General features: G+C 51.9%; 1 protein-coding gene across 1 annotated transcript; it reads left to right on the forward strand.

Annotated features, from left to right (window-relative positions):
* The first annotated feature begins 4530 nt into the window (after positions 1 to 4530).
* Positions 4531 to 13266, forward strand: NRN1 (neuritin 1). The gene is made up of 3 exons (XM_008154858.3): positions 4531 to 4758; positions 8909 to 9053; positions 12080 to 13266. Exons 1-3 carry the CDS (start codon positions 4704 to 4706, stop codon positions 12306 to 12308), a joined length of 429 nt encoding a protein of 142 aa, XP_008153080.1. The 5' UTR covers positions 4531 to 4703; the 3' UTR covers positions 12309 to 13266.
* Positions 13267 to 23490: the final 10224 nt, after the last annotated feature.

Consider the following 23490-nt stretch of genomic DNA (forward strand, 5'->3'; position numbering starts at 1 on the left):
TTATTTTAAAACTAGAGGCCTGGTGCACAAAATTCGTGCATGGGGCGGGGGGGGGGGAGGAATTGTGTCCCTTAGCCTAGCCTGCACCCTCTCCAATCTGAGACCCCTCGAGGAATGTCTGACTGCCCTCTCACAATCCAGGCAGTTGGACATCCCTCTCACAATCCAGGACTGCTGGGTCCCAACCGCTCGCCTGCCTGCCTGATTGCCCCTAACCACTTCTGCTGGCCAGCCTGATCACCCCCTAACCATGCCCCTGCCAGCCTGATGGACTCCTAACTGCTCCCCTGCCGGCCCGATTGCCCCTAACTGCCCTCCCCTGAAGGCCTGGTCACCCCTAACTGCCCTCCCCTGCAGGCCTGGTCACCCCCAACTGCCCTCCCCTGTTGGCCTGATTGCCCACAACTGCCCTCCCCTAATGGCCATCTTGTGTCCACATGGGAGCAGCCATCTTTGACCACATGGGGGCGGCCATCTTGTGTGTTGGAGTGATGGTCAATTTGCATATTACCTCTTTATTATATAGGATGGTATAGTTGTTATCATTTTAAATTTAAAAAGCTATACATTTATTCAGCTGGTGTGGCTCAGTGGTTGAGCATTGACCTATGAACCAGGAGGTCACAGTTCTATTCCTGGTCAGGGCATATGCCCAGGTTAGGGGCTTGATCCCCAGTGTGGGGCCTGCAGGAGGCAGCCAATCAATTATTCTCTCTCATCATTGATGTTTCCATCTCTCTCTACCTTTCCCTTCCTTTCTGAAATCAATAAAAATATGTTTTAAAAGTAAAAAGCTATACATTTACATTCATATTTTAATTAAAGGTTTTAGTTGAAGATATAAAAATTACAGACTACATTTGTGAGAGAGATGTATTGCTAGACCAATCTATTCTAACATAACTGGATTTTTATTTATTTATTTTTTTACCAAGTCAGAAGTGGAATTTCCTAGTGACCCTGGCAACTGGTCTTACAAATAATTTCAAAAGAATGTTTTTGGAGATAGGAGTTTCTGGAAAGTCCACTTTGATGGATTGGTAGAGAGAGTTGAGGAATCAGCTGGTGCAATGATTTGCCTGTTGCAACAGCCAGAACCACAGAGCGCAGGGCCTGGCACACACCAGATGTGCACGTGTGTGTGAACATAATGTATGCCCACTTGCTGAGACTAGGGCTGATAACTGAGAAAGGAGCTGGCGCCAGCCCTAAAATTAGACATGGTTTTTCTGGAAGTTCTAGGGACAAGACCTTTGGCGTATTCATATGCCTTAATTATGCAGACCCACTTTCAGGGTTACCTTTGGCTCAAGTTGATATGAGGCAACTTCTATCCTGAAAGGTATTTGTTTCTTTACCTTTAAATGTAATGGCTTACCAAAAGGAAATATACCCTTTGCAAGGAGCTGACCTATAACAGGAGGCCTTGCATGGATTTTTATCTCTGTTCTTTAAGCTGCACACCCCTACTCCTCACCCCAACCATAGTATTCTAGAAAATCGCTGGTTAACAAAATTTCAAAGGTGAAACCCGCCCTGGAGATCACTTCTCCTCCCTTTTTCAGATTATAGAACTGCAACCATGTGGGGACAAACCAAGGTCATCACAATACTGATAACTTGGATCTTAGTAGCTGGGGGTTTTCACTCTCATTCACTGCTCTTTCACCTCAAATATGATCTGGGGTGGACTTTTCAAGTTAAAAGAAGGAAGGAGGAAGCCTTCTTCAAGGCCACCTTCAACCATGGATATTGCCCGCATTGTTCCCAAACAGCATACTTTGGCAACCAAGGATTTCGTTAGCTTGTAATTGTGGAACTAGAAAGAACCATCCTCACATGGAGCCTGGACTGCGGAACGACTTGGAATGTTTAAAATATGTAAGAAAGAAAAAAAACACAAAACACGCCATTAGCATCTGCTTTCAATGATTCACCCCAATATAATTCATGGACAGTTCTAATTCTGCTCTCTCACATCTGCGCTTTCAAAACAACCCAGGCCGGCGAGGGGAAACTAGGAAACAAGGGGAGGAAAAGGAAGAGGAAGAGGCCAGCAGGGGTCCCGGGGGCGGGGTGCGTGGCAACACCGGGGAGAGACTACCCGGGAGCCCGCGCGCGAGTCGGGGGCGGCTGCTCTCCGCACCCCACTGTCACTCCGCTCTATTTAGCCCTTTAGTGCTGCTCCCTCCCACCCCAACGCCCCAAGATCGGGATGACAGGGAACAGAGGGGGAATCCCAGGACATTCAGAAAACTACGTTTCGAAAGATCCAGCGTGGGTGGGTGAGCCGGAGGAAGTCAAGCATGTTCAGGGCAAAAAAATCTTCAACCGCCCTCAGCCCTTGGCTCCGCCAGAGTGGAACCCGCACCTCAGCTCCCGGCAAAGGAGGGGAAAGCTGCGCGGGCCTGGAGCCCCGGACTCCGAGGGGCGCGGCCGAGATGTGGGCGGGGCCCGTGCTGCGACTCCTTCGAGGCCCCGCCCGTCGGACCAACCTCCGCCCTGCCATTGGAGGGCGTCGGGGGCGGGTCTGAGGGACACCCCCCTCTCGCCACCGGCCCCCACCCGTCCCCCGCCCGCCTACGTTTTCGGCTCTTCCTGGAGCCTCTGGAGCCAGGAAAGGAAACACCCTGGGCTGCCACAGAGCCCCCTAGATGCTGGAAAGGCAAGGCCCCCCTCCCAGCCCCCCCCCCCCACAACCGGTCTGGTGACATCACTAAGTGGGGCTACGTGGTTCCGTCCCCGGCCGGGGGTCCCGGGCCCCCACCTCTGGGTCTGCGGCTTCCTTGGGACTTGGGGGAAGGGTCCCCATCCTGTGCACACGCTCCGCGCTGCCAAGTGCTGCTGTCAGTGCGCTCCCCTTTAGCCTCTCACTCTCCACAGCTTGGCCCACCCCCTGATTCTGCACTTCCCACCCAGTTCACTATCTGTGCGTCCCCCGGGGCTGAATGAGTTGGCGACCCGGAGAGGGGCGCGCGGGTGGCGTGCTGCCTGAAGAAGTAAATTCGGTTTGCCATCTCCTTAATCCGTTTGCATTTCTACTGATAATTCGATATCTTGTTGTTTTCTCCTGTATTCTTGGAAGATTTTGGAGAGTCGTTTTCGTGTGTGTGTGTGTGTGTTGTGTGTGTGTGTGTGTGTGTGTGTGTGTGTGTTTCTCTTAACGGGCTTAAAGTTGGCCGACGCCTTCTTCAGCATTTCATTAATTAAAGAAGCTAGGATTTAGGCTTTTCTTGGTGTTGAAGAATGGAAGGAAACCAAAGCCTAACGGCGTTTAGAAAGGAAGTAGCCCTGTTTATTTTTCATTCTCAACTCAGGCTGCCGTGGGCAGCACGGGGCGCCAAGCACAGACGCAGCGGCAGGAGCGCTTCGATGCCGCGCAGGCTGCGCCGTCGCAGGCTCTGTGCCCCAGCGTCAAAAGACAGTGCAGGTGTGCGGGGGCTGCGCGTGCCTACGTGAGGTACGTGTGTCGGAGCCCAACCATCCCAAGAGATGCATCAGAAAGAAGCCCGCATACTAGAGATCCCTTCGGAAATTTCCTAATGCTCTGAAAATTAGTCAATCTCTAGTATTCGAAAATCGTCTTTGCAGAGGCTCCGTCCTCCGTGCTCTCCCCACCTCCAAAAACAGGTGTCGCTGTCTGTCTCGAAGAGGTCTCTCGCCGGCCCCGGCCTTCTGAGCTGGTGAAGTTCAGAGGACACACGGTGCATGTATTTCAGGGCCCGCACAGGTGCTGGCCAAACCCCCGAGGCCTGGGCGTGTGCGCGCAATCGCGGGCCGTGTGTGCGGGCGGACACAGAGGGTGCTCGGTTGGGCTCGCGGGCGTGCGCGTGTCTGTGCGTGAGTGTGTGCTCACGCGCTCCGGGCTGCGACCGGAGCTCAGCCGCTGGGTTGGAGAAAAAGAGGGTAGGCAAGTGCAGGGGAAGGCTGCGAATAAGGGGCAGAGGGGCGCGGAGATTCGAATGAATCCAGCTTGTTAGCTACTTCCCCCTCTCCCTCTCCTTTAAATCTCACTGCATCGTAGGGAGGGGGTTGGATTCACTGTGGAGCTGGTGGAGAAGGGGGAGCAGGTTGAAACAATCGAGTGGGCGCGTCAGGTACTCCCTGGCTCCAGGCGGGGAGCGGAGGGGAGCTCCCCCAGCTCTGCGCTGTAAGGGGGCGGGGTTGGGGGCCCCGGGAACTGAGAGGAGACGCGGGTGCCCGCAGGGGTGGGGAATTGGTCACCCCGAGGCAAGGTTTCCTTCGGATCGCAAATTAATTGGAGATATGTGATTAATTCCAGCTTCGGATGACTATAAATGGCGATTTTCTATCAAGGTGTCGCTATTTTTTTTTTAAATCATTCCGTGTCATCCCCCACGTCAGGCCTGCTCGTGGGCGTGCGGCTGTACTTCCTCCGCCCCCTCCTAATGGAGTGAACCATTCCCAGCTCTTCCCCCTCTCTCCTTCAGTCTCTGTGTGTGTGTGAGTCTCTCTCTCTCTCTCTCTCTCTCTCTCTCTCTCTCTCTCTCTCTCTCTCTCTCCCTCCTGCTCCCTCTCTCTCTTCCTTCTCTCCCTCTCTCTCCTCCCTCTGCTTTCCCGGTGCATAAAGTCTCCGTCGCTCCTGGAACTTGTTGGCAATGCCTATTTTTCAGCTTTCCCCCGCGTTCTCTAAACTAACTATTTAAAGGTCTGCGGTCGCAAATGGTTTGACTAAACGTAGGATGGGACTTAAGTTGAACGGCAGATACATTTCACTGATCCTCGCGGTGCAAATAGGTAAGTGGCCGCACAGCCGGACTCGCGCCGGGTGGCCGGAGGCTGCCGGCCGGCCAAGCCCGCGGCATCAAAGGGTCCGACTGGCCCGCAGCCGCCCCGGGGTGCGGAGAAGCCCCAAGCCCCCAAGGGTGGGGGCATCAGTTCCTAGGGACTCGCAAGTCCCGGGTTGGTTTTTCTAAAAAAAAAAAAAAAAAGGAGAGAGACTTCCCAATGTTATCCAGGAAATGTGAGCAACCAGCCGGTTTAGGAGGGGATTTTTCTCCCATTTTTAACGGAGAACACGTCCATTTTTTTTATTCTTCCCTCTCTTGGTTAGACCAGGGTTGGTATGTTCTGGGGCAATGCATTGGTCCTGGCGATGTTGCAAGGTATTATTTTGAAGGGTGGAAAGGTGAATGCAGCAACAAGATGGCTAGGCAGCTAGAACGGGAAAGTTTATGTGCGGAAAGCAGATATTCCGGGGCCCAGACTGCTGCATTTAGAACTTTGTCATACTCCCGCCACCCCACCCCCATACCCTAGCTGCAGCATTTGCACCGGGCACTGCAGACCGGCTGGGGGTCAGATTGAGAAGGATACGGAGCCCCAGGGTAGTATTTTAATGTGCTTATCATTGAGGAGGTTGAATACAGCCAAATAAATGTGGATATAATTTTCTGTAAACATTTGCCTGTTCCTTTCCACATAGGCATCTGTATTTTACATACAGGAAAGGGTTAAAAAGTGTTTGCAATAGGTTATGTTGGGTGTTTGTTATTTTTTGTTTGTGTGTTTGGGGTTGATTACAGATGGATTTATGTAGCCCCCATTTTATGTTAAGGAATGTTGAGTCCTAGTTAGGCTGTCATGGGGTTTTAAAAGTTCACATTTTCCATCCAGAATGAAGTTATGGAAGGGACTACCAGAAAACCCCCTTCTCTCATGCGGGTCAGAGTATTAATTAAGGTGGCTTAAAAGTGAAAGTGAAGCTGATTGTTAAAGAGAATGGGCAAGAGAAAAATAGAAACTCTTCCAACGGGGTTTCTGGTGACAGAATATTATTGACTTCTATCATTTCAGGCTGTAAATTTCTTTGCAGACAAATCCTTGCAGTATTGGGGGAGGGGGGCGGGGAGAGAGCTTTAGGGAATTGGTTTAGGGCAAGAGATAAAATTAATAATATTTTTCTTCATGAGAAATGTGAAGGGGACAGAGTTTGGAGTTATCTGTACAATAAAATGGATTCTTTGCAGTGGATTTTATGCATTTGACATGATTTTGAGTGTCTGGTTTTTTTTGCATGAAACATTATGGGGATTTTAGAGTGTGGGGATGCAGGATGTTGGCATTTTCCTTTAATTCTGAGAAATGACTTGATGTTTTGAATCTGGCTGTTTGAATCTTTGACATTAGTGCAGAGGACTGCAATAAATAAAGAATATTTCTAATTGCAGTCAACCCCTTAAATATTGGGAATAAGTGAATGTGGAATTTTGCAATTAGCCTGCACATGTTTAGAGAGTGGGCAGCAGCACCTATTCTGACATGGGGATTTTATTCGGAGAACGTTTGGTGCTCTGTTTTCCCAGCGGAAAATATCCTAACTGTGTGTTGGGGGTGGGGGGTACAAAAGACAGCAATTGTGCGTGCGGGATGCGCTTGGAACACACTAACCTCAGCCCGAAAACGACCGTTTGTTGGCTGTGGGGTTGAAATTGAGCAAATTTGTTCCCGAATGTCTGCCCTTTCCCGCACCAGAGCCTCTCGATCTTTATTAATTCATGTCTGGGAGCTTTCCCAAATCATTGACATTTGGCAAGAAAAGTGGGGGGTTGGGGAGTGAGGGGGAGGAAAGGGTGGTGAACGCAGATTAAGACCCGGCTGGAGGAAGTTTGGAATGAATGAGAGGTCAAACGAATGAATGAACGGACGGAAAGGAGACGAGGTGCGGACACCCGAGAACGGGGAAGGAGCTGGCCGGCCCGCCCTAGCCTCTCCGAGGTCGGGGTCAGGAACCACCGGGAGGGTCGCGCGGACTGCGCCCTGCACGGGTGCCTCAGCCTGCAAAACACGTCCCGAGCGAGCGCAAGCTCCCGGCCTCCCACAGCCAGCTAGGAACCAAGAAGTCTAGTTTCCAAAAAGGAAATGTTCACGACTTCTTATTTTACACATGCACATACTCACACATGCGCGGTATGGAGGGTCTTCTCCGGCAGAGCCTGGAGAGATAACGTGACCGGAGAGCTTCCCGCCCCCAGCAAAACCCAGTTCCCCTTTAAAATTTTGTCAATGCGTTTTAAGGGCTACTTTTTTTGCTATCGAGTTTTGGGGGTGGAGGTGAAGGGTTAGGAGAGTCGGGGATTTGGTGGGAATGGGTGGAGTGTATTTTATTTCGTTTCTTCGCTGCAAAACTGCCTCTGTGGCGTGCATTATAAAGGACAACGGGTAGGATTTGTTTCATTGTGATCGTGTTCCTGTGAGAACCAACATTCGTTTATTCTCTCTCAGTATTCTACTTGATATTGCAGTCGTGTGGGCTTTTAACATTTCGCGTGACGGGGGGGCAGGGGTTGTTTGTGAAGGTTTACCTACAGCCTGAGCCGAGGTCGAAGTTAACCTTAGCCCCTTCCCCAGAGCTTCCCGTTCCGGATTAGAGAGCGCCAGGCCCGCCTCGCTTCTGCAGCGATTTGCAAACGGCGCTCTGGGAGCCTGCTGCAGGCTCGGTCACCTTCCCCCTCGCCTGCGCCTAGCGGGGCTCCAGGGGACCAGCGGCCAGGGAAGGGGTGGGGTGCGGTCCTCCCCCCAGACATTCGCACACTAGCCGTAGCGGCGTGAACCCTGTCCAGGATGAGGTCGGAGCTCAAGATCTTGGGCATTTTGGGCCAATTTCGATCCTGAGCGGATTCGCCTGTTCTTTCCCCTCCCCTCGCTCCAACAGCGAAGATCTGCGCTTCTTGCACGACCTCCTGGCGCCCGGCGTGTTTTTGGCCTTTCGCCATCGAACGTTTATCCGGGTTCTTTGGCCTTGAATCGGAGAAAAATGGCCCAGGCAGCGCGTCCGCGGTCTGGAGCCTGTCTCTGCCTCCCGCAGGTCTCGCACCGCAGGGCTTGACCGACCTGAGGCCAGGAGCGTGGACCTCTGAGCGGCCTGGGTCTCCCCCCCCCCCCCCCCCCCTCCTCCAGCACCGCGGTCTCCTCCCGCCGCCCCGCTGCTCTCCCCGCCCCCACTCGGGAGGGAGTCGGAGCTGGAGGCCCGGAGCCCCCAGCGGCAGCCACCCTGGCCTCAGCCGCCAGACTGAGCCTGGAGAGGAAAGGTCCCACCCTGCTACTGGCTAGACTGGTGACCATTGGGGGGGGGGGGGGGGGTAAGAGTGTGGGGGAAATTGAGGAAGCAGGGGGCCCAAGGCTCGCGATTTGGCCTCCCCCGAGGTGACGCAGGGTCCCCCGCACAGACACGTTCCTGACTCTGCAGGGCCCAGACGGCCCCGACCACTGCCACCTCGCCAAGTCCCAGGACGCCCAGGGGGCGGCAGGTGCAGGAAGGATCTCGCCGGGAAAACAGAGCGCAGGGTATTCCGGTGGCCGCCGTGGCTCCCAGAGATGTTACTCACTTATTCACTCAGCAGTGTTGCTGGGCGCCCACCAAGGACTGGGGTGCCACGTCCAGGCTTTTCACCTGGCGTAGCGTGAGGTTCAACCGCGTGGCCCCATGCTGTGTCACCTCTACCCCTTCCTCACTCCCGCTCTCCGCGGTGAGACCCCCCGCTGTCCCCTCAGAAACGGCAGATTGCACACCCAGAGCCGGGACCCGGCTTGCTTGGGGAAGTGTCGGCAAACAAGGCGGGAGGGAGCAGAAAGAGGAAAAATAAAATAAAGGAGAAAAGGGAGGTGAGAAGAGTGGACAGTAGAAACGGAACAGACAGAGAGCGAGGTGCGGGAGGAGCTGCAGGACAGGAAGGGCCTCACTGCCCGGCCACCCACACCCGCTCAGACACCACAGCCTGCCGAAGGCGCCTAGCTGGGTGCGGGTCGGTCATTCTGGATCTCATCTTTCACTCGCCTCTAACTCTGGCGCACCCGGGCCAAGCCGCGCGGAGGTGGGGGCAGACGGGCGGCGGGGCTGCCGAGCGGGATCTGGGCGCTGCTGACGGTGTCCCCCTCCTCCCCGCAGCGTACCTGGTGCAGGCCGTGAGAGCAGCGGGCAAGTGCGATGAGGTCTTTAAGGGCTTTTCAAACTGTTTGCTCAAGCTGGGCGAAAGCGTGGCCAACTACCCGCAGGGCCTGGACGACAAGACGAACATCAAGACCATGTGCACGTAAGTGTCCTCTCTGGCCAGCTAGGCTCCTGTTCTGGGGGCGCTGCTGGGGTGGGAGATCCGTACGGACGCGAATTGGCGCATTCTCACCTACTGGCTCCCACCCTCAGGCCTTGGCTGGGCCTGCGCTGCCCCAGGGGACGCTGTAGCCTGGAGCGGGCAGAGGAGGATTGTTCTGTCCAACAGAGGCGTGCTCATCCTCCGAGCAGAAACCAGGGCGAGGGGCAGGGAGAGCTGCTACCAGTTTCTCCCTGTTTGGAGCAGTCTTCCTCAGTCTTTGCTTCTGAATGAGAGGCCTGCCCATACCCTACAAAGAATGGTTTTGGTTTCAGGGGAGGCTTAGGTAATGATAAATTGGCCTACAAGGAAAGTCTCACCTATTTTGTCCATTTCCCCTGATTAAAACCCCCCCTCAAGGACACATCAAGAAATCTGGAGTGCAGGCAGGGGAGCACTGGGCCCCGTTCCTCTTTCTGGAAGGAAGGGTGAGAGAATATTTTGTTTCCTGCCAATGACTTTGCCCAGAAAGAACGTGTTCCGGGCATCCAGTGACTGTTGAGTTGATAGTAATTTGCTAGGTTTAGGCCCTCCATGTTTTTTTGTTTCCCTCCCTTTTTTGGTCTACATGTATTAAAAGGCCAGGGCCGGTAAGGGTCCAAGGAGGACCATGAAAGAGTTCATGGCCAGGCTCAGTGACATTTTAGCTGCTGCAAACCTTAGGAATATCCCTATCCTCTGCAATAACACACACTTTATTTTATTTTTCAAAAACAGATGTGATCCCCCCCCCCCCCCTCATAATGACCCTTTCAATAAAGTCAAGGCAATGGGGTATTCCTTGTACCCCAGAGGTTGGAGTGACCTTTGCTGTACCACCTTTTTTATACTGTGAAGTCCTTCTCTCTAATTCCTGGGGGCGGGGAGGGGGGTGTGTTTATTTAAATTATGAGTAATTAAACAGGGGGCAATTTTGCTACACATTTTCCTAAATATCCAGATACCCACTAGGAGCCACAGCAGCTAAGTAGCTGGTACCTTCCTATCAGGAAAGGGACACATGTTTGGGTCTGGGATGCATACCTACCTATTGTAATTCCAAGTATCTGGTGCTAGGTAAGATTACATCTATACATCATTAAAGGTTAAATATAGATCAGCTCCCAAACGCTCCATCATTTGCCACAACTTGGTTATTCCAAGTTATTTGATTTTTTTTTTTTTTTGCAAGATTTGGTCCAGAAAAATGGAAATGAGGAAGGCCCCTCCCAGAGGTCCCGGGCCACAGCTGGGTTGAGGCTCCCACTGGGTTGGTGCCCTGGGTGCTCCACAACTGTTTCAGTCCCTCCTGGACGGCTGCCCTTCTGACCACCACGCCTCCCTCCAGGAGGGTCTTGTTCACATCTGGGCATGCATAAAGGAAGGAGGGATTTGGACTTCCTTTGGGAGGTGCAGTTATGCAGAGAACTGTCCCTCCACCTCTTAGGTTTCTCAAATCTTGCTATTTTTTTTTTTTTCCATTTGAGGAACCTAGAAGCCCTACACCCCAGGACCCCCAGTTCTTATAAATTAGAGACTCTGGGAGGTCATTAGAGAACACGATGGCCCAAGGCAATCCAACAAGCATTTTAACTTATTTGCCAGAAGATGGTGTGGGAGTGGAAACAAGGATAAATCAGACATAGTGCCTGCCTTCAGCGTGCTGACAGTCCAGGCTAGAGAGCAGAAGGAAGGGATAGGAGACAATGCAACCAAACTGCGAGGTCTGCAGTCACTGGTGACCTGGTCTCAGGGCCCCTTGAGGTGGAAGCCAGCCGGAGTTCCTGAGACTCACAGATCGACCTGCACCGAAAGGAGACAGCGCCCCAGGAATCGATCACGGGTTGGAATTATATTTAGGCTTGGGATCTATTTTGGGTTTTCAGAAGAAAGGGGGACAATAAAGAAGGACAGGTTGGATGAAGGTTGTGGGGGCGGGGCTAAGAACTGAGTCCTGGGGGAAGAAGGCGCTGAGGGAGGTGCCAGGCTCCGGAAGAGGCGGGAAGGGAGGACGGGGAGCCAGGTGTCCCAAAGGTTGGCATCGTGGGGCCCCGTGCCAGCCCTGGAGTCCTGCCCTGGGGGCTGGGCAGTATCCTAAGGCTCATGAGAGGAGGCCTCGCGGGCTCCAAGTCCGAGAAGAAGACTGGGGGCGGGGAGAGAAGAGGTGGGACCAAGTGCGCAAGGGGGAGCACAGAGGTTGGCAAAAGGTAGGTGTCGAAAGCTGGCCTCCGGGGCTCGGGCACCAACACTCCCCGACCCAGGAAGGGGCGAGGCAAGCCGGAGCCTCCTGACAGAATCTGAGCTGGGGGGCTGGAGAGGAGCCACGGAGGACCGAAGCAAGTGAGGATGGGGAAGCAGTGAGGAACTGAACCGAGGAAAACCGAGGGGAGGTGGAAAGGAGGACGACAAAGAAGGCTAGAGGGAAGAAAGGGAAAATAAAAGAACGGGAGACAAAAGGAAGGGAGCGGGGAGAAAGAGGGCGAGGACCGGGGTGGGGAGGGGCCGAATAAGGCGGCGCCTGGAGGGGGAGAGACAGCCGGGGAGGAGGGGTGGGAGGAGAAAGTGAGAAGCCCAGTGGGGAGGGCCGCGCCAGGAGCAAGTAACCCTTCTCGCAAGCTAAGAGGCTTTAATGGGCGGCAGCTTGCAAGGCTTAGCACTGTTTTCCTAGCTTTCCCCGAGGAGGACGAGCAATCTGTTGGCGCAGGCCGAGGTGCCAGCCTGGCGCAGCCGGTGAGGCCCCGGCTCCTGACTGCTGGGTCCCCGCCGGGCACCCGGGAGAGAGACCAAACCCGGAACGGGGAAGCCCTGTCCTCGGGCCGCAGCTGCTAGGGTGGGCCGGGTCCGGCGCCAGGGCGGTGGAGAGGAGGTAGGGAGGGGGCACCCACGGGGGCTGGTGACGCCGAGAGCGCCGGGCGCACTGGCACAGGCCCCGGGTCCTCCCACGCGCCCCAAGTGAACCTGCTTCTTCTGTTTGTTCTGTTCCTCGCCAGATACTGGGAGGATTTCCACAGCTGCACGGTCACAGCCCTTACGGATTGCCAGGAAGGGGCGAAAGATATATGGGATAAACTGAGAAAAGAATCCAAAAACCTCAACATCCAAGGCAGCTTATTCGAACTCTGCGGCAGCGGCAACGGGGCGGCGGGGTCCCTGCTCCCCGCGCTCCCAGTGCTCCTGGCGTCTCTCTCGGCAGCTTTAGCGACCTGGCTTTCCTTCTGACCGCGGGGCCGGCTCCCCCCTCGCCCTCCCACACTCACTCCATGCTCCCGGAAATTGAAAGGAAGATCCATTCGTTCTTTGGGGACCCTGTGATTCTCTGTGATGCTGAAAACACTCATATAGGATTGTGGGAAATCTTGATTCTCTTTGGTTTCGTTTGATCTCTTGTGTTTCATTTGCCAAATGTTACCCATCAGTGAGCAAGCAAGCACAGCCAAAAATCGGACCTCAGCTTTAGTCCCTCTTCACATAAAAAAATAAGAAAATAACAAACCCACCCCATTTTTAAAAATTTTTATTTTTTGGCAAAAGAATCTCAGGAATGGCCCTGGGCCACCTACTATACTAATCATGTTAACACATGACCAATGACGGGCTCCTCCCAACAGGAAAGAGGAGAGGAGAAGGCCAGGGGAATGGATGCAGGAGAGATGTCCACGAGGGAAGCATATGGTGAATAAGTCACGTGCACGTCTTTCTTCCACAGTATCTTGCTTTGATCATTTCCACTGCACATTTCTCCTCAAGAAAAGTGAAAGGACAGGTTGCTGGCTTTGCGCTGTAAGGATGAGAGGCAGAGAGGAAAAGAGCTGGGGAACCTCGGGTTGGAGGAAAAGGCTGCCAGAAGAAGTGCTGCTCGGGTCACTGAGAGGCTCAGCTTTACCTGCTGTTATCGATGCATCTTTCCAAGTCCAAGCCTTTCTTTCCCTCCTCTCTTGTTTTAGCCGTTACACACACAGTAATGCCCCAATATCCACCGGTGTAGACCACAAGGGGGGAGTGTTAAATGTTAACCTAAAATATAGTTTAAAAAGATTTTGACATAGAGAGCCTTGATTTAAAAAAAAGAGAGAGAGAGAGAGATGTAATTTAAAAAGTTTATTATAAATTAAATTCAGCAAAAAAAAAAAGATTTGCTACAAAGTATAGAGAAGTATAAAATAAAGTTATTGTTTGAAATGGGGGTGTTGTCTGTTTTCCTGTCCCAAGCCTGCTTTCTCGGCAGAGCTCTCAGAGGTCCTGAAGGGACATGTGAAGCCGGGTGATAAATCCACCCCTTCCCACGCCGCTCAGTCACCTGTCATTTCAAGCAGACCCCACCCCCCCTCAACTAGGACATTGCTATTTCTCAGAAATTCCGTTTACTCTAAGAAGAGAAATAAACTAAACAGCAGAGATCCTTTCAAGGTAAGGCTTGGGCAAAGTGTGTGCGCTCCTCTGAGAAAGCGCGCGCAGACCGACTGCCAGTGGCCGGACCTCAGCCCCCTTCCCTGCAGGCCGAGCCCTAACCGCGACTCGCCTCTTCCTCTGCGGTGGCCCGGGCAGCGCGCGAAGGAACCGCCATTAAGGGCTCCAACAGAGGGGCCGGGAGGCTGTGGTCACTGGCAGGGATCAGGTGAATCCTTTCATAATTAATATGACAGCTCAGCTGAAACGGCGAGGAGACCGGGCCCTATTGATCAGGCAGCAGCGCTGCTTCCACCTCTCCTATTTATAGGCCCCGCTTGGCCTTACCTCGAAGTAAACATTCGAGAGTGAACAGGAGCTGAGAAACCGGGTCCAGGCCTGCGGGGCTGCGGGCTGGGGGAGGGAGAACCACATGTATGTCTGGGTTCAATGAAATCGAAATCTGATTTCCTGGAGAAGGTGCAGGTGGGAGGAAGCTGCGGGGTGCCCCGGGGTGTGGGGAGGGAAGGAGGGGGCGCGAGTGGAAGGAGGCGGAGGGGGCTGCAGCGGGTTCCCGCGCCTTGGAGCGTGCGCGGGGCTCTGAAATGCAATGCGTAAACAATCGCTAGTGCGAAAGTTCATAAATCAAACCCAGTGGGTCACAACCCAATCTGCATTCCCCCCACGGATTGAATTCCTGCCACACATGTGTCCCAGCGCCCGGAGCGCTGGAGGCTGCCCGGATTCCTAATGGCAGCATACATCACCGCGGCCGCTCCACGCACGCGCCGCGCCCGCAGAAACAGCTCCCCCCGATCCCTCCTCCACCGATCCCCGATTCTCAGTCAAAACCAAAGGAGATCCACGCACCGGGAAACTCTGGTTGTTTTGATCCTTTCGTTGCAGTGATTATTTTCAGTATTTTCCGTCTAAGTATAAACAGGACTATTCTAACCCCAGCTAAACCCTGTAAATCAAGCTAAAATGTTTGAGCCTGTTTTAAATACGAATTATTAAATGGTGGGGCGGAGAACGGGGAGAAAGAGGGAGGGTCTTCTCCCGTCATTTTTGCCAGAATAGCGCGCCGCCTCCCACCGGAATCTCTCCCACCGCAAACTGGGAAGCGCCGGTGCGCACAGCTGGGCCCCTTGTTGGCCAAAGAAAAGGCACGCACCGTCCCCCCGTGTTTCCCGGGGGGCGGCGGGCGGGAGAGACGTCCGCGACCCTGGGAGGACGCCCCTTCCCTCCCAGCGCGATCTTCCCACCCAGAAATCAATCTCCTTCCTCTGCAGCCTGGAGGCGGGGCTGCGGGAGGGCGCAGAGGCGACGAGGGGCGGGGATTGGGAGCGCCTCTCCCCACAGGGTTCTTCTGGAGGAACCCCTTCCTCCGGCGGCTCCAACCGCCTCCCAGGTGGGGTCGCCCCACGGGGAGGGCGCCTCGCTGCCGGGTCCTTCCACACCCCAACTCTGCCCAGTCCCAGATCGCCCGGGGGAGCCTCGAGAAATCAGGCGTCCTGTCTGGGGCTCCCTCGCCCTGCCCCAGGCCGGGGACCGCGCTCACGCGCGCTGGGAGGAAGCCCCAGGATCGCCGGGCAGCCAGTCTCAGAAACGCAGCTGGAGAACTTTTCTTCTTGTGGTGATTGTTTTAGGTTATTATCGCGCCGTCTTCGGCTATAATTTGCTGTTTAATCATGATGACATCTCCGTATGGTAGTTGATGTTATTGTTTTTAAGCAGCAACGCGATAAGCTCAGAGCAATATTAACCAGGTGAACGTGTCCCATCACTGAGAAATTGGGGGGAGGGGGAGCAGGCACCAAGGAAATCATCATACCTGCCTCCGCCCAGGTCGGAGCAGTCTCCAGCTCTGCCCCTGGGGCCTTCTGAGATTGGGGAAGGGCCCCACTTTACTCCATCTTCTGCCGAGTGCGTGGATTCGAAACAGAAATTAATTTGAGTGTAATGTTTGGTTATCCTCTGAGATTGTCCCAGAGGCCAGCTCCATAGTCCCATGAAGAACTCCAGGGCCCTTGGGAGGGGGCTTACAGGGAAGGAGGAGAGGAGAGAGAAGGATGGTGACATGGAAGGTGGGGAGTGGACGGGGGAGGAACAAATCCAGAGCAGAGTTAGCAGAGGGAGATGAGGAAAACTTCCAGCTGGAGGTGGCAGAGCTGTGGACAGGAGGTGGGGGAGGGGGGTGACACTGGAACTGATTCTCATTCAGGACTCTCACAGAAGCAGATGAGCACTAGGACCACCACGTAGATTCTCCTCTGTGGGTCCAGAGGTCCTTTCACTCCAGCCGGAGCCTCCAGGCCACAGGGGCGTCTTGGAGCTGGGCAGTCCCAGCAGAAGCTAGGGGAAATCCGGTGGATGGGCCAGAAGAGGAACCCTTCCCCGGACCCCCCCATACCCACCCTCCCGCACCCTCCTTCCCCCCCAAACTCCATCAAGTCCCAGCAGAGGTGCTTCCCTGAAGGCCTTCAACCATTCTCGCTGTCTCCCACTGTCCATGGCTGGTCCGTGTGGTCCCAGAGGAGCCCATTCTCTGGAACAGTCTGCCAGGGCCCTGTCCCCTGGGACCTGTGGAAAGGTTCACTGCCCCACTGACTCTTCCTCCTCCAACACCCACCAAAGGAAACCAAAGCGATGCTTCTCCACGTTAAAAAATGGCCCCTTCTCCACGTTAAAAAATGAAGCGGGGAGGGCAGAGGGGACCTAAAGGGGGGAGCAGTGTGGACACCAGCTGCATGGCTCCCACAAGACACATGGTTCACTTGGGCCCCAAACTCCAACACCTGGAATAAATAAACTGTGTTCAGTCCCACTGGGGGCAATCTCCCCACTTCTGCCCCACAGGGCAAGGAGGCTAACATTTCTGTCCAGATGGATCCTCTGCCTGTAGAGTGATGACTCAGGAGCCAGAGGATCCTGGTTACCAGCTGCTAAACATGGGTAGGTTACTTAACCCCTCTATATCTCACTTTCTTGTTCTGTAAAAACGGGATAACCATACCTACCTCATCAGGTTGTACTTGTATCAAATGAGACTCCATAGGTAAAGCGCTTTCACACTGTATCCCGCTTACCTGATGTTAGGTATTATTATTATTTCCTACTGCCTCCACACAGGCTCAATGTGATGGCTCTCACTGAAGTCTCTAAATAACCTCTTCCGAATAACCCGGAGCAGAGAACTTCCTTAGGACCTTGGCTATGTTGGGGCAGTTTTTCTGTAGAGTCCAGCAGCTTCAGTTCCTCTTGCGACAGGCTACACAGTGCTCCACCCTGCTCTGGCCTTCTCAGAGGATGCTCTAGATAAGCTTTGAATTAAGTCAGTCATTGGGCAGTGATTGCACCCAGACCCTGCCCAACCCCATCTGGAGCCACAGTCCAGGCCAGACCCTTGGCTTCCATTGCCTGCAACCACCATTCTGGAGTGACTGGGTCCTCGCAGCACTGACCGCATTCCTCCTGGAGCTTCCCCCAGCTGCTCTTCTCCTCCCCCTCCTCCCCACTTATAGTAAATTCCTCTCCCAAATTAAAAAAAAAATGGGTTTATTGTAACCAGTGAAGCAATGCAATGTTACATAGTGGGGGTGGTATTAACCCACGCTGCACTCCTTCCACACCTTTTCCCACGTTCATAAAAACATGTGTTCATAGGGAAGGTGGGCTTTTTTTTGTTTGTTTTTATAAAATTATGATACATATTTCTCTCCTACCAATTCTTCAAAATCAGTAGCTAAACAAATAACTCCTTCTTTTAAATAGTTACACAATGTTTCTCAGATGGCCCACCCATTGATGGACATTTCAGTTTTCCCAGTTTCTTTATTTTTGGGGGGAGGGGAGGGATGGGAAACCTAAATGTCCATCAATGGGTGGAAAATATCGGGTCCTACAAATATTGCTGTAATAAATATTTCTGTTTGAACAACATATGTACTAGTATTTCTTCAATGGAATAGATTTCTCAAAGTTGGATTGCTGAAAAGTATGTATATATGCTTATTTTTTTAAATGTAGGTGTGCTTTCCATTTGAAAAAAAAATTATTGTTGGATACTTTTCCCAAAGAGTGTAGTGCCCACCACCACCTCCCCTGCCGGCCCGTCCCTCCTCCCACTCCCCGCCCTCTTCAGCACTGGTAACCCTTTTTTGGCCTTGTCAACCCAGTAGGTGGCTTTCTGGAAGGCCGGCCTTTCTGGACCCCTCTCCCCACCAGAGCTGGCTGGGGAGGTCCAGCTAGACTGGGGGTTCCCCTCCCCAAAGCATGGACTCTTATGCAAAGTCCGATGTAATTAGTCTTTAAAAACCCTGACATTCACCGCTAATCTAACCCACGAGCCTCCCAGGAGCGAGGCACGGCCGCTGCGGTCTCTGGGAGAGTGATTGTGGTTGGGCGGAGATGGGGCTCCGGGGGTCCCCCACCGCTCCTGCCACATCCATCGAGGCGCTTCCCTGGAGACCAGAATGGCTCCGTGGGTCAGTACCGAGGCTGTGGTCTCCTGGCCCGTCTGCAGTGGAGCTCAAGCAAAGGAAGGAGGCAGCAAAGGAAAAGAAAATCGCAGCCTCCAAAGGCAGGGCAGCAAAGATGGCACCTGAACTATTCTCTCTCTCCCAGTAAGACCCTGGGGCTTCCCGTTCAGAGAGAGTCACTGGGAGGACTGACCATCTGTGGGGACTCGGTGTGCAGGGGTCGGGTTATACTCTAGCTCTTCTCTCTCCCCAGCTTTACTCTCCCTAACTTAAAAAACGAACACTTTTATCGAGCACTTATTACAGTTAGGCATTATGTTAAAGTTTGGTGAACATCACTCCATTTTCTGCACTCGTCTCTGAGGGAGATTGTATTACCCCCACTTTACAGTAAGAAAGGAGTCAGTAACTAGCCCTATATCAGCAGCTCATAAAATGCAGAGATGAAATTTGAGCACTGATCTGTTTCAGGAATCTGTTTAAGACTTCACCTTGCTTGATCTGTTACTATTCTGAGCCCAAAGAGAGATAGCACAAGTTTTAAAAAACAGCAACAAAGAAATGTAAATCCTATAAGCAGAATACAGTAATGGCCTCACTAGATAGCATGTCCTGATCCCTGGAAACTTGAATGTGTTAGTTACATAACAAAGGGGAGTTAAGGTTGCAGATGGAATTAGTTTGCTCATGATCTGACTTTAAAACAGGGAGATTACCTTTAGGGCCCAGTATAATCACAAGGAACCTTAAAAGTGGAAGAGGGAGGCAGTGGAGGTCAGAGTGAGGGGACACAGCCAGGACTGACTTTTGTTGGCTTTGAAGATGGAGGAAAGGGCCCGCAGGAATCTAGGCAGCCTCTAAGCACGGTGGTTCCCAACCTTTTTTGGCCACGCCCCACCTAAGCATCTCTAAAACCCTGATGCTCCCCGCCAGTCCCTCCCCGCCGCCCCTTGACATATAATTCTTATTCAAAAAGTGAACTCTTATTCATGTGGAGGAAGCCTAAAAGGCCATTAACTTAGTCTAAACAAGTTTCCAAAGAACAAGGCATCCATGAAAGAGAAAAATAAAAGAACGAAAGGACCATTGAAGTACTGAGGAAGAAATCGCTAAGAAATTGTTAAAAAATAATAATATAAAGTGATATGAAAAAATAGCAAATAAAGTTTCAAAACATATAGTAGAGAACCGAAATGCATAAATGTCACAATATATATTTATATACTGTATATGAGGCTCCTAGAACCATAAGAAATGCATAAAAATTCACTGTTAATAACTCATTCTCGAATTGCCCCCCCCTTAAAAATCAAAATGCACCCTGATCGGTTTGCTCAGTGGATAGAGCTATGGCCTGCGGACTGAGGGGTCCCTGGTTCAATTCCAGGCAAGGGCATGTACCTTGGTTGCAGGCACATCCCCAGTAGGGGGCGTGCAGGAGACAGCTGATGGATGTTTCTCTCTCATTGATGTTTCTAACTCTCTATCCCTCTCCCTTCCTCTCTGTAATAAAATCAATAAAATACATTTAAAAAAATCAAAATGCCCCCCTGTGGGGCGTGCGCCCCATGTTGGGAACCACTGCTTTAAAAACTGGAGAAGACAAGGAAATGGATTCTTTCCTGGAGTCTTCAGGAAGGAATGAAGCCCAGTGATTTTAGCCCAGTGAAACCCATGCCAGACTTCTGAGCTACAAAACTAACTGCAAGATAATAAATTTGCATTGTTTAAGCCACCAGGTTTGTGGAAATTTGTTATAGTTGCAAATAGAAAAATAATACAAATACTAATTTGAGCTGAGAAACAGATAGATTACAAACATCCAGAGAGCCCCGGTATTCAGGATGGCTTTTTGCTGGGGTCTGCCAAAGGCCCTCCTTTAGTATTTGGGGGGCAGGTGGCAGCTTCATGTCAGCAGAGACAAAGATATTAGGGAATAAATTTCAAGAGACAAACAAACAAAAAAATTATGTTGTTGTTCTACAGTGTGTTGGCATAGAAACTTTAAAAATTATTTTCTCCCCTTTTTTGTGCCCCTTTTGGCTGCAATCACCTCTCATTTGCTTCCTTTCCCTTTAGTAATTTAATAGACATGCAGGTGAGTTGCTTGGTTCTATCCTAGTCGTGGGCCTGCTTGGATATGAAAAGTTCATTGCTACAGTGATAGATGATTTGATGGAACATTCATGAAATGTATCACCAGGTAGTTATTCTTTTGATAAATCACAGCAACTAATATTAGCTACATACCTTATCACCTGGATGAATCATGTGTTGGATTGATTTTTTAATGGTGGTGGTATTTGCAACTTGCACATTACCCAGGACACAAAAGGGAGTGGGTCCAATCTCCATGGAATTCCTGGAATGAATCACTTGCTGTGAGTATTAGAGGGAGGGAAGTGGGTATGAAGAACACAGGAAAAAGTCAAGCCAGACTAACCACAGACAGCCACTGCCTTCTCCAAGGAGAAAACCTCCTTAAAATTGTCTAACCCTGGTAAAGAGGAGAAGGGAGAAAAGGACACACTTGTCCATCTGGGTTAATCAAGTCACAAATTGCTTTGTTTACATGGAGACACCACGGTAGGAGTCTGTTCTTGATTAAGAAGTAAAGAAGGCTAAGCAAGCAAGCTGGTGGGTGATGGCAGACAGGTAATTAGCTTCTGCCTGACTGACAGTCCCATCGCCACAGATGCCAGTTCCATGCTGCCTGGATCTCTCCTTTGCCTCAGAGGGGTCTGCAAGCTTTGTGAAAAGTGGTGCTGGGACCCTCCAGTTCTCTGGGTGCCTCCTCAGGCTTTCACCTGAAATATGTTGAATTGTGTTATCCCCTAGGCAGAGAGAGAAATCCCAAGACAAGTGGTTCATTTAACTCTAGCTAAACACAAATTCTTCCAAACAGGCAGCTTTGAAGGGGATAAAGAGCATCAGGGCATGTGGGAGGCACACCAAGGCCCAGCCTGTGTGCCCGCCAGGCCTCTCTGAGCTTTATCTGGACTCAGTAGAGGTGAGGGGGCTGTCGGGTTCCTATCACCACTCCTCTCACCTTTCACAGAGCAACCTTGGCAATGTGCTTTCTCATGTAGCCATTCTTATGCCCCGCTTTGTGCACATTTTCCTTCTCGTTGGAACATAATGAGGGGGAAAACGGCATATCCTCAATTGCTTTGTTGATAGAACTTGTGTATTTTTTCTCTTTCTAACTAGCCTTTAACACTTTCACAGTTAACAGGAAAAAAAAAATGTCTCTGCCCAAATCTTTATTTTCAGGAATTGCTATAAATTCACATCCAAAATGTATTTATTCATGTATACCCACTTACACCGATATTCATGATTACATATCCTCTAATTCCTATGTTCTCTAATTCATATATGTTTTCTCTAAGACACACAGAGATGCACACAGACTCAAACGCCCACCCACAGGCACTGCACTTGGGACCTTGACTGTTTTCCCTCTGCTTTGCTCTTGGATCTTGCCTCTTATCTACTGAACTAGTAGCCCGTTTGCACGAAGATTCGTGCAATAGACCTTCATTCACCTGGCTGCCTGCACCAGTTTTCTGCCGGCACCAGGGACCCAGGCCTTGGCTGTGGCCACCACCTTCTACCTTCTTTCAGGGTCCCGGCTTGGCCCTGGGCGGTGGCCTTGGGCTCTGGGCTCGGCTGCACCCAGCCGGGTCCCTGCGACCCGATCACAGGAGCGAGCCGACCCCCCAGGTCGGCCCCCTCCTGCGATCGGAGCAGGCACGCGGCTGGCGCCCAAGGCCCGGAAAGCCCCGGGCGGCTTTCGGGGCCTTGGGCTCCGCCGCACCCCAGCTGGGTCCCTGCGACTGGATCGCAGGAGCGAGCCGAACCCCCAGGTCGGCTTGCTCCAGCGATCGGAGCAGGCACCCAGCTGGCGCCCAAGGCCCGGAAAGCCCCGGGCGGCTTTCCAGGCCTTGGGCTCTGCCGCACCCCAGCGTCCCTGCAATGGTTTGTTGGTGGGCGTGGCTTGGTTGGTGGGCGTGGCTTGGGCGTAGCGAAGGTGCCGTCAATTTGCATATTTGTCTATTATAAGGTAAGATTGTCTTTGCCACCTTGTTTCATTCTCCAAATGCTCCTTCCCCTTCACTTACAAACACGCTCAAATCTCTTGTAGACTTAGAGGCAACCTCCTTCCTTTGTCCACCCCACTGTCCCCTCACTGCTGGCCCGTTTCTCCATCAAGCTCCTGGAACAGTGCCCAGCCCAAGGGAGACACTCAGTAAACACTGAAGAACATGTGAATGAAGTTCCCTCCTTCCGTCCTCCGCCATCCTCCCCTCACTGCCCAGCCCCGGCACTGGAGCCCAGGGTCTTCCTTACCAGTTGCAGACACTCTCCTCTCCCTGGCCGCCTCCTTTCACCCCATTTGTATTTTATGGATTCTATTTTTAAATTTACCAAGAATCTATATTCAGTGTAGGAAAATTAGCAACCGCAGGGGATTTCAAAAGAGAGAAATTAAAATAGCCATAAGTTCTTCAATCAGAAATATGCATTTTGGTCTCATTGTTTCTAGTATTAACTCTCTCCTTTCTGCATGGGTGTGAATCATTGCTGAGTGATTCAGGCTTCCTGCTTGGCACTGAAGATTCACCAGGATGTGGTCCCATCTCATTTTGCCAGATTCCTCCCCATGCACAGCCCTCCACACCCCCACCCACCCACTGCAGCCATATTGAACCCCTTGCCCTCCTTGAACTGACACATCCTCTTCCCTATTTAACACCTTTGCCGGCTAAATACCTTGCACTTCCACACACTCACTTCCCTCCACCTGTGGAGATCCTACCCTTTCTTTAAGACCTGTTCAGGTTCAATCTTGCCTGACTCCCTGCTGACCCTCCGGTCATAATTATTGGATTGTGCTTCTGTTGGCCCTTGTCGTTCTTCAGTTTGTATTATAATTAGCGGTCTGTTTATCTGTTTTGTCTTTAAACCACAAGTTTCTTGAGGTCAGGAACTATGTCTCATTAATCTTTGAATCTCCCGCAATGCCTAACACTGTGCCTGATACAGATGTTTAGGAAATAAAGAGCAACTCCAGCCCTTTCTGCCTCACACACATGTAGTTGTACATTCTAATTTTCAAAGGATAAAGAAAGGTTTTGCTGATGCAAACTCTTCTTGGGCTGCTTCTTGATAATGCCTTTTCTCTCCCGGAAACCCCTCCCTGGCAGCCTGGGGGTTCATCCCTGGGAGAATAGAGGCATAAGATCACTGGGTCCATGCTGTGGAGTGCCTTCCGGTGGTCAGAAGCAAAGGGATAAATATACTCAGCAATGATGATACAAGGGAAAGAATAAGTGATAGCTAAAACAGGACGGTGGGAAGAGAAAAGAAGCAATGCCCTTTACTACATCCTTTTCATGCCCCTCAAAACAACTTACTCAACATTTCATTAGTTTGTTATCTTTTTCATAAGCTACAGGAAATCCTGAAAGATTTGTATCTCTCTGCTTTTTCCCTCCTTCTCATTCAACGAACTCTTGAAATCAACAACT

The sequence above is a fragment of the Eptesicus fuscus genome, chromosome 9 (assembly GCF_027574615.1).
Source record: "Eptesicus fuscus isolate TK198812 chromosome 9, DD_ASM_mEF_20220401, whole genome shotgun sequence".
NCBI lineage: Eukaryota > Metazoa > Chordata > Mammalia > Chiroptera > Vespertilionidae > Eptesicus > Eptesicus fuscus.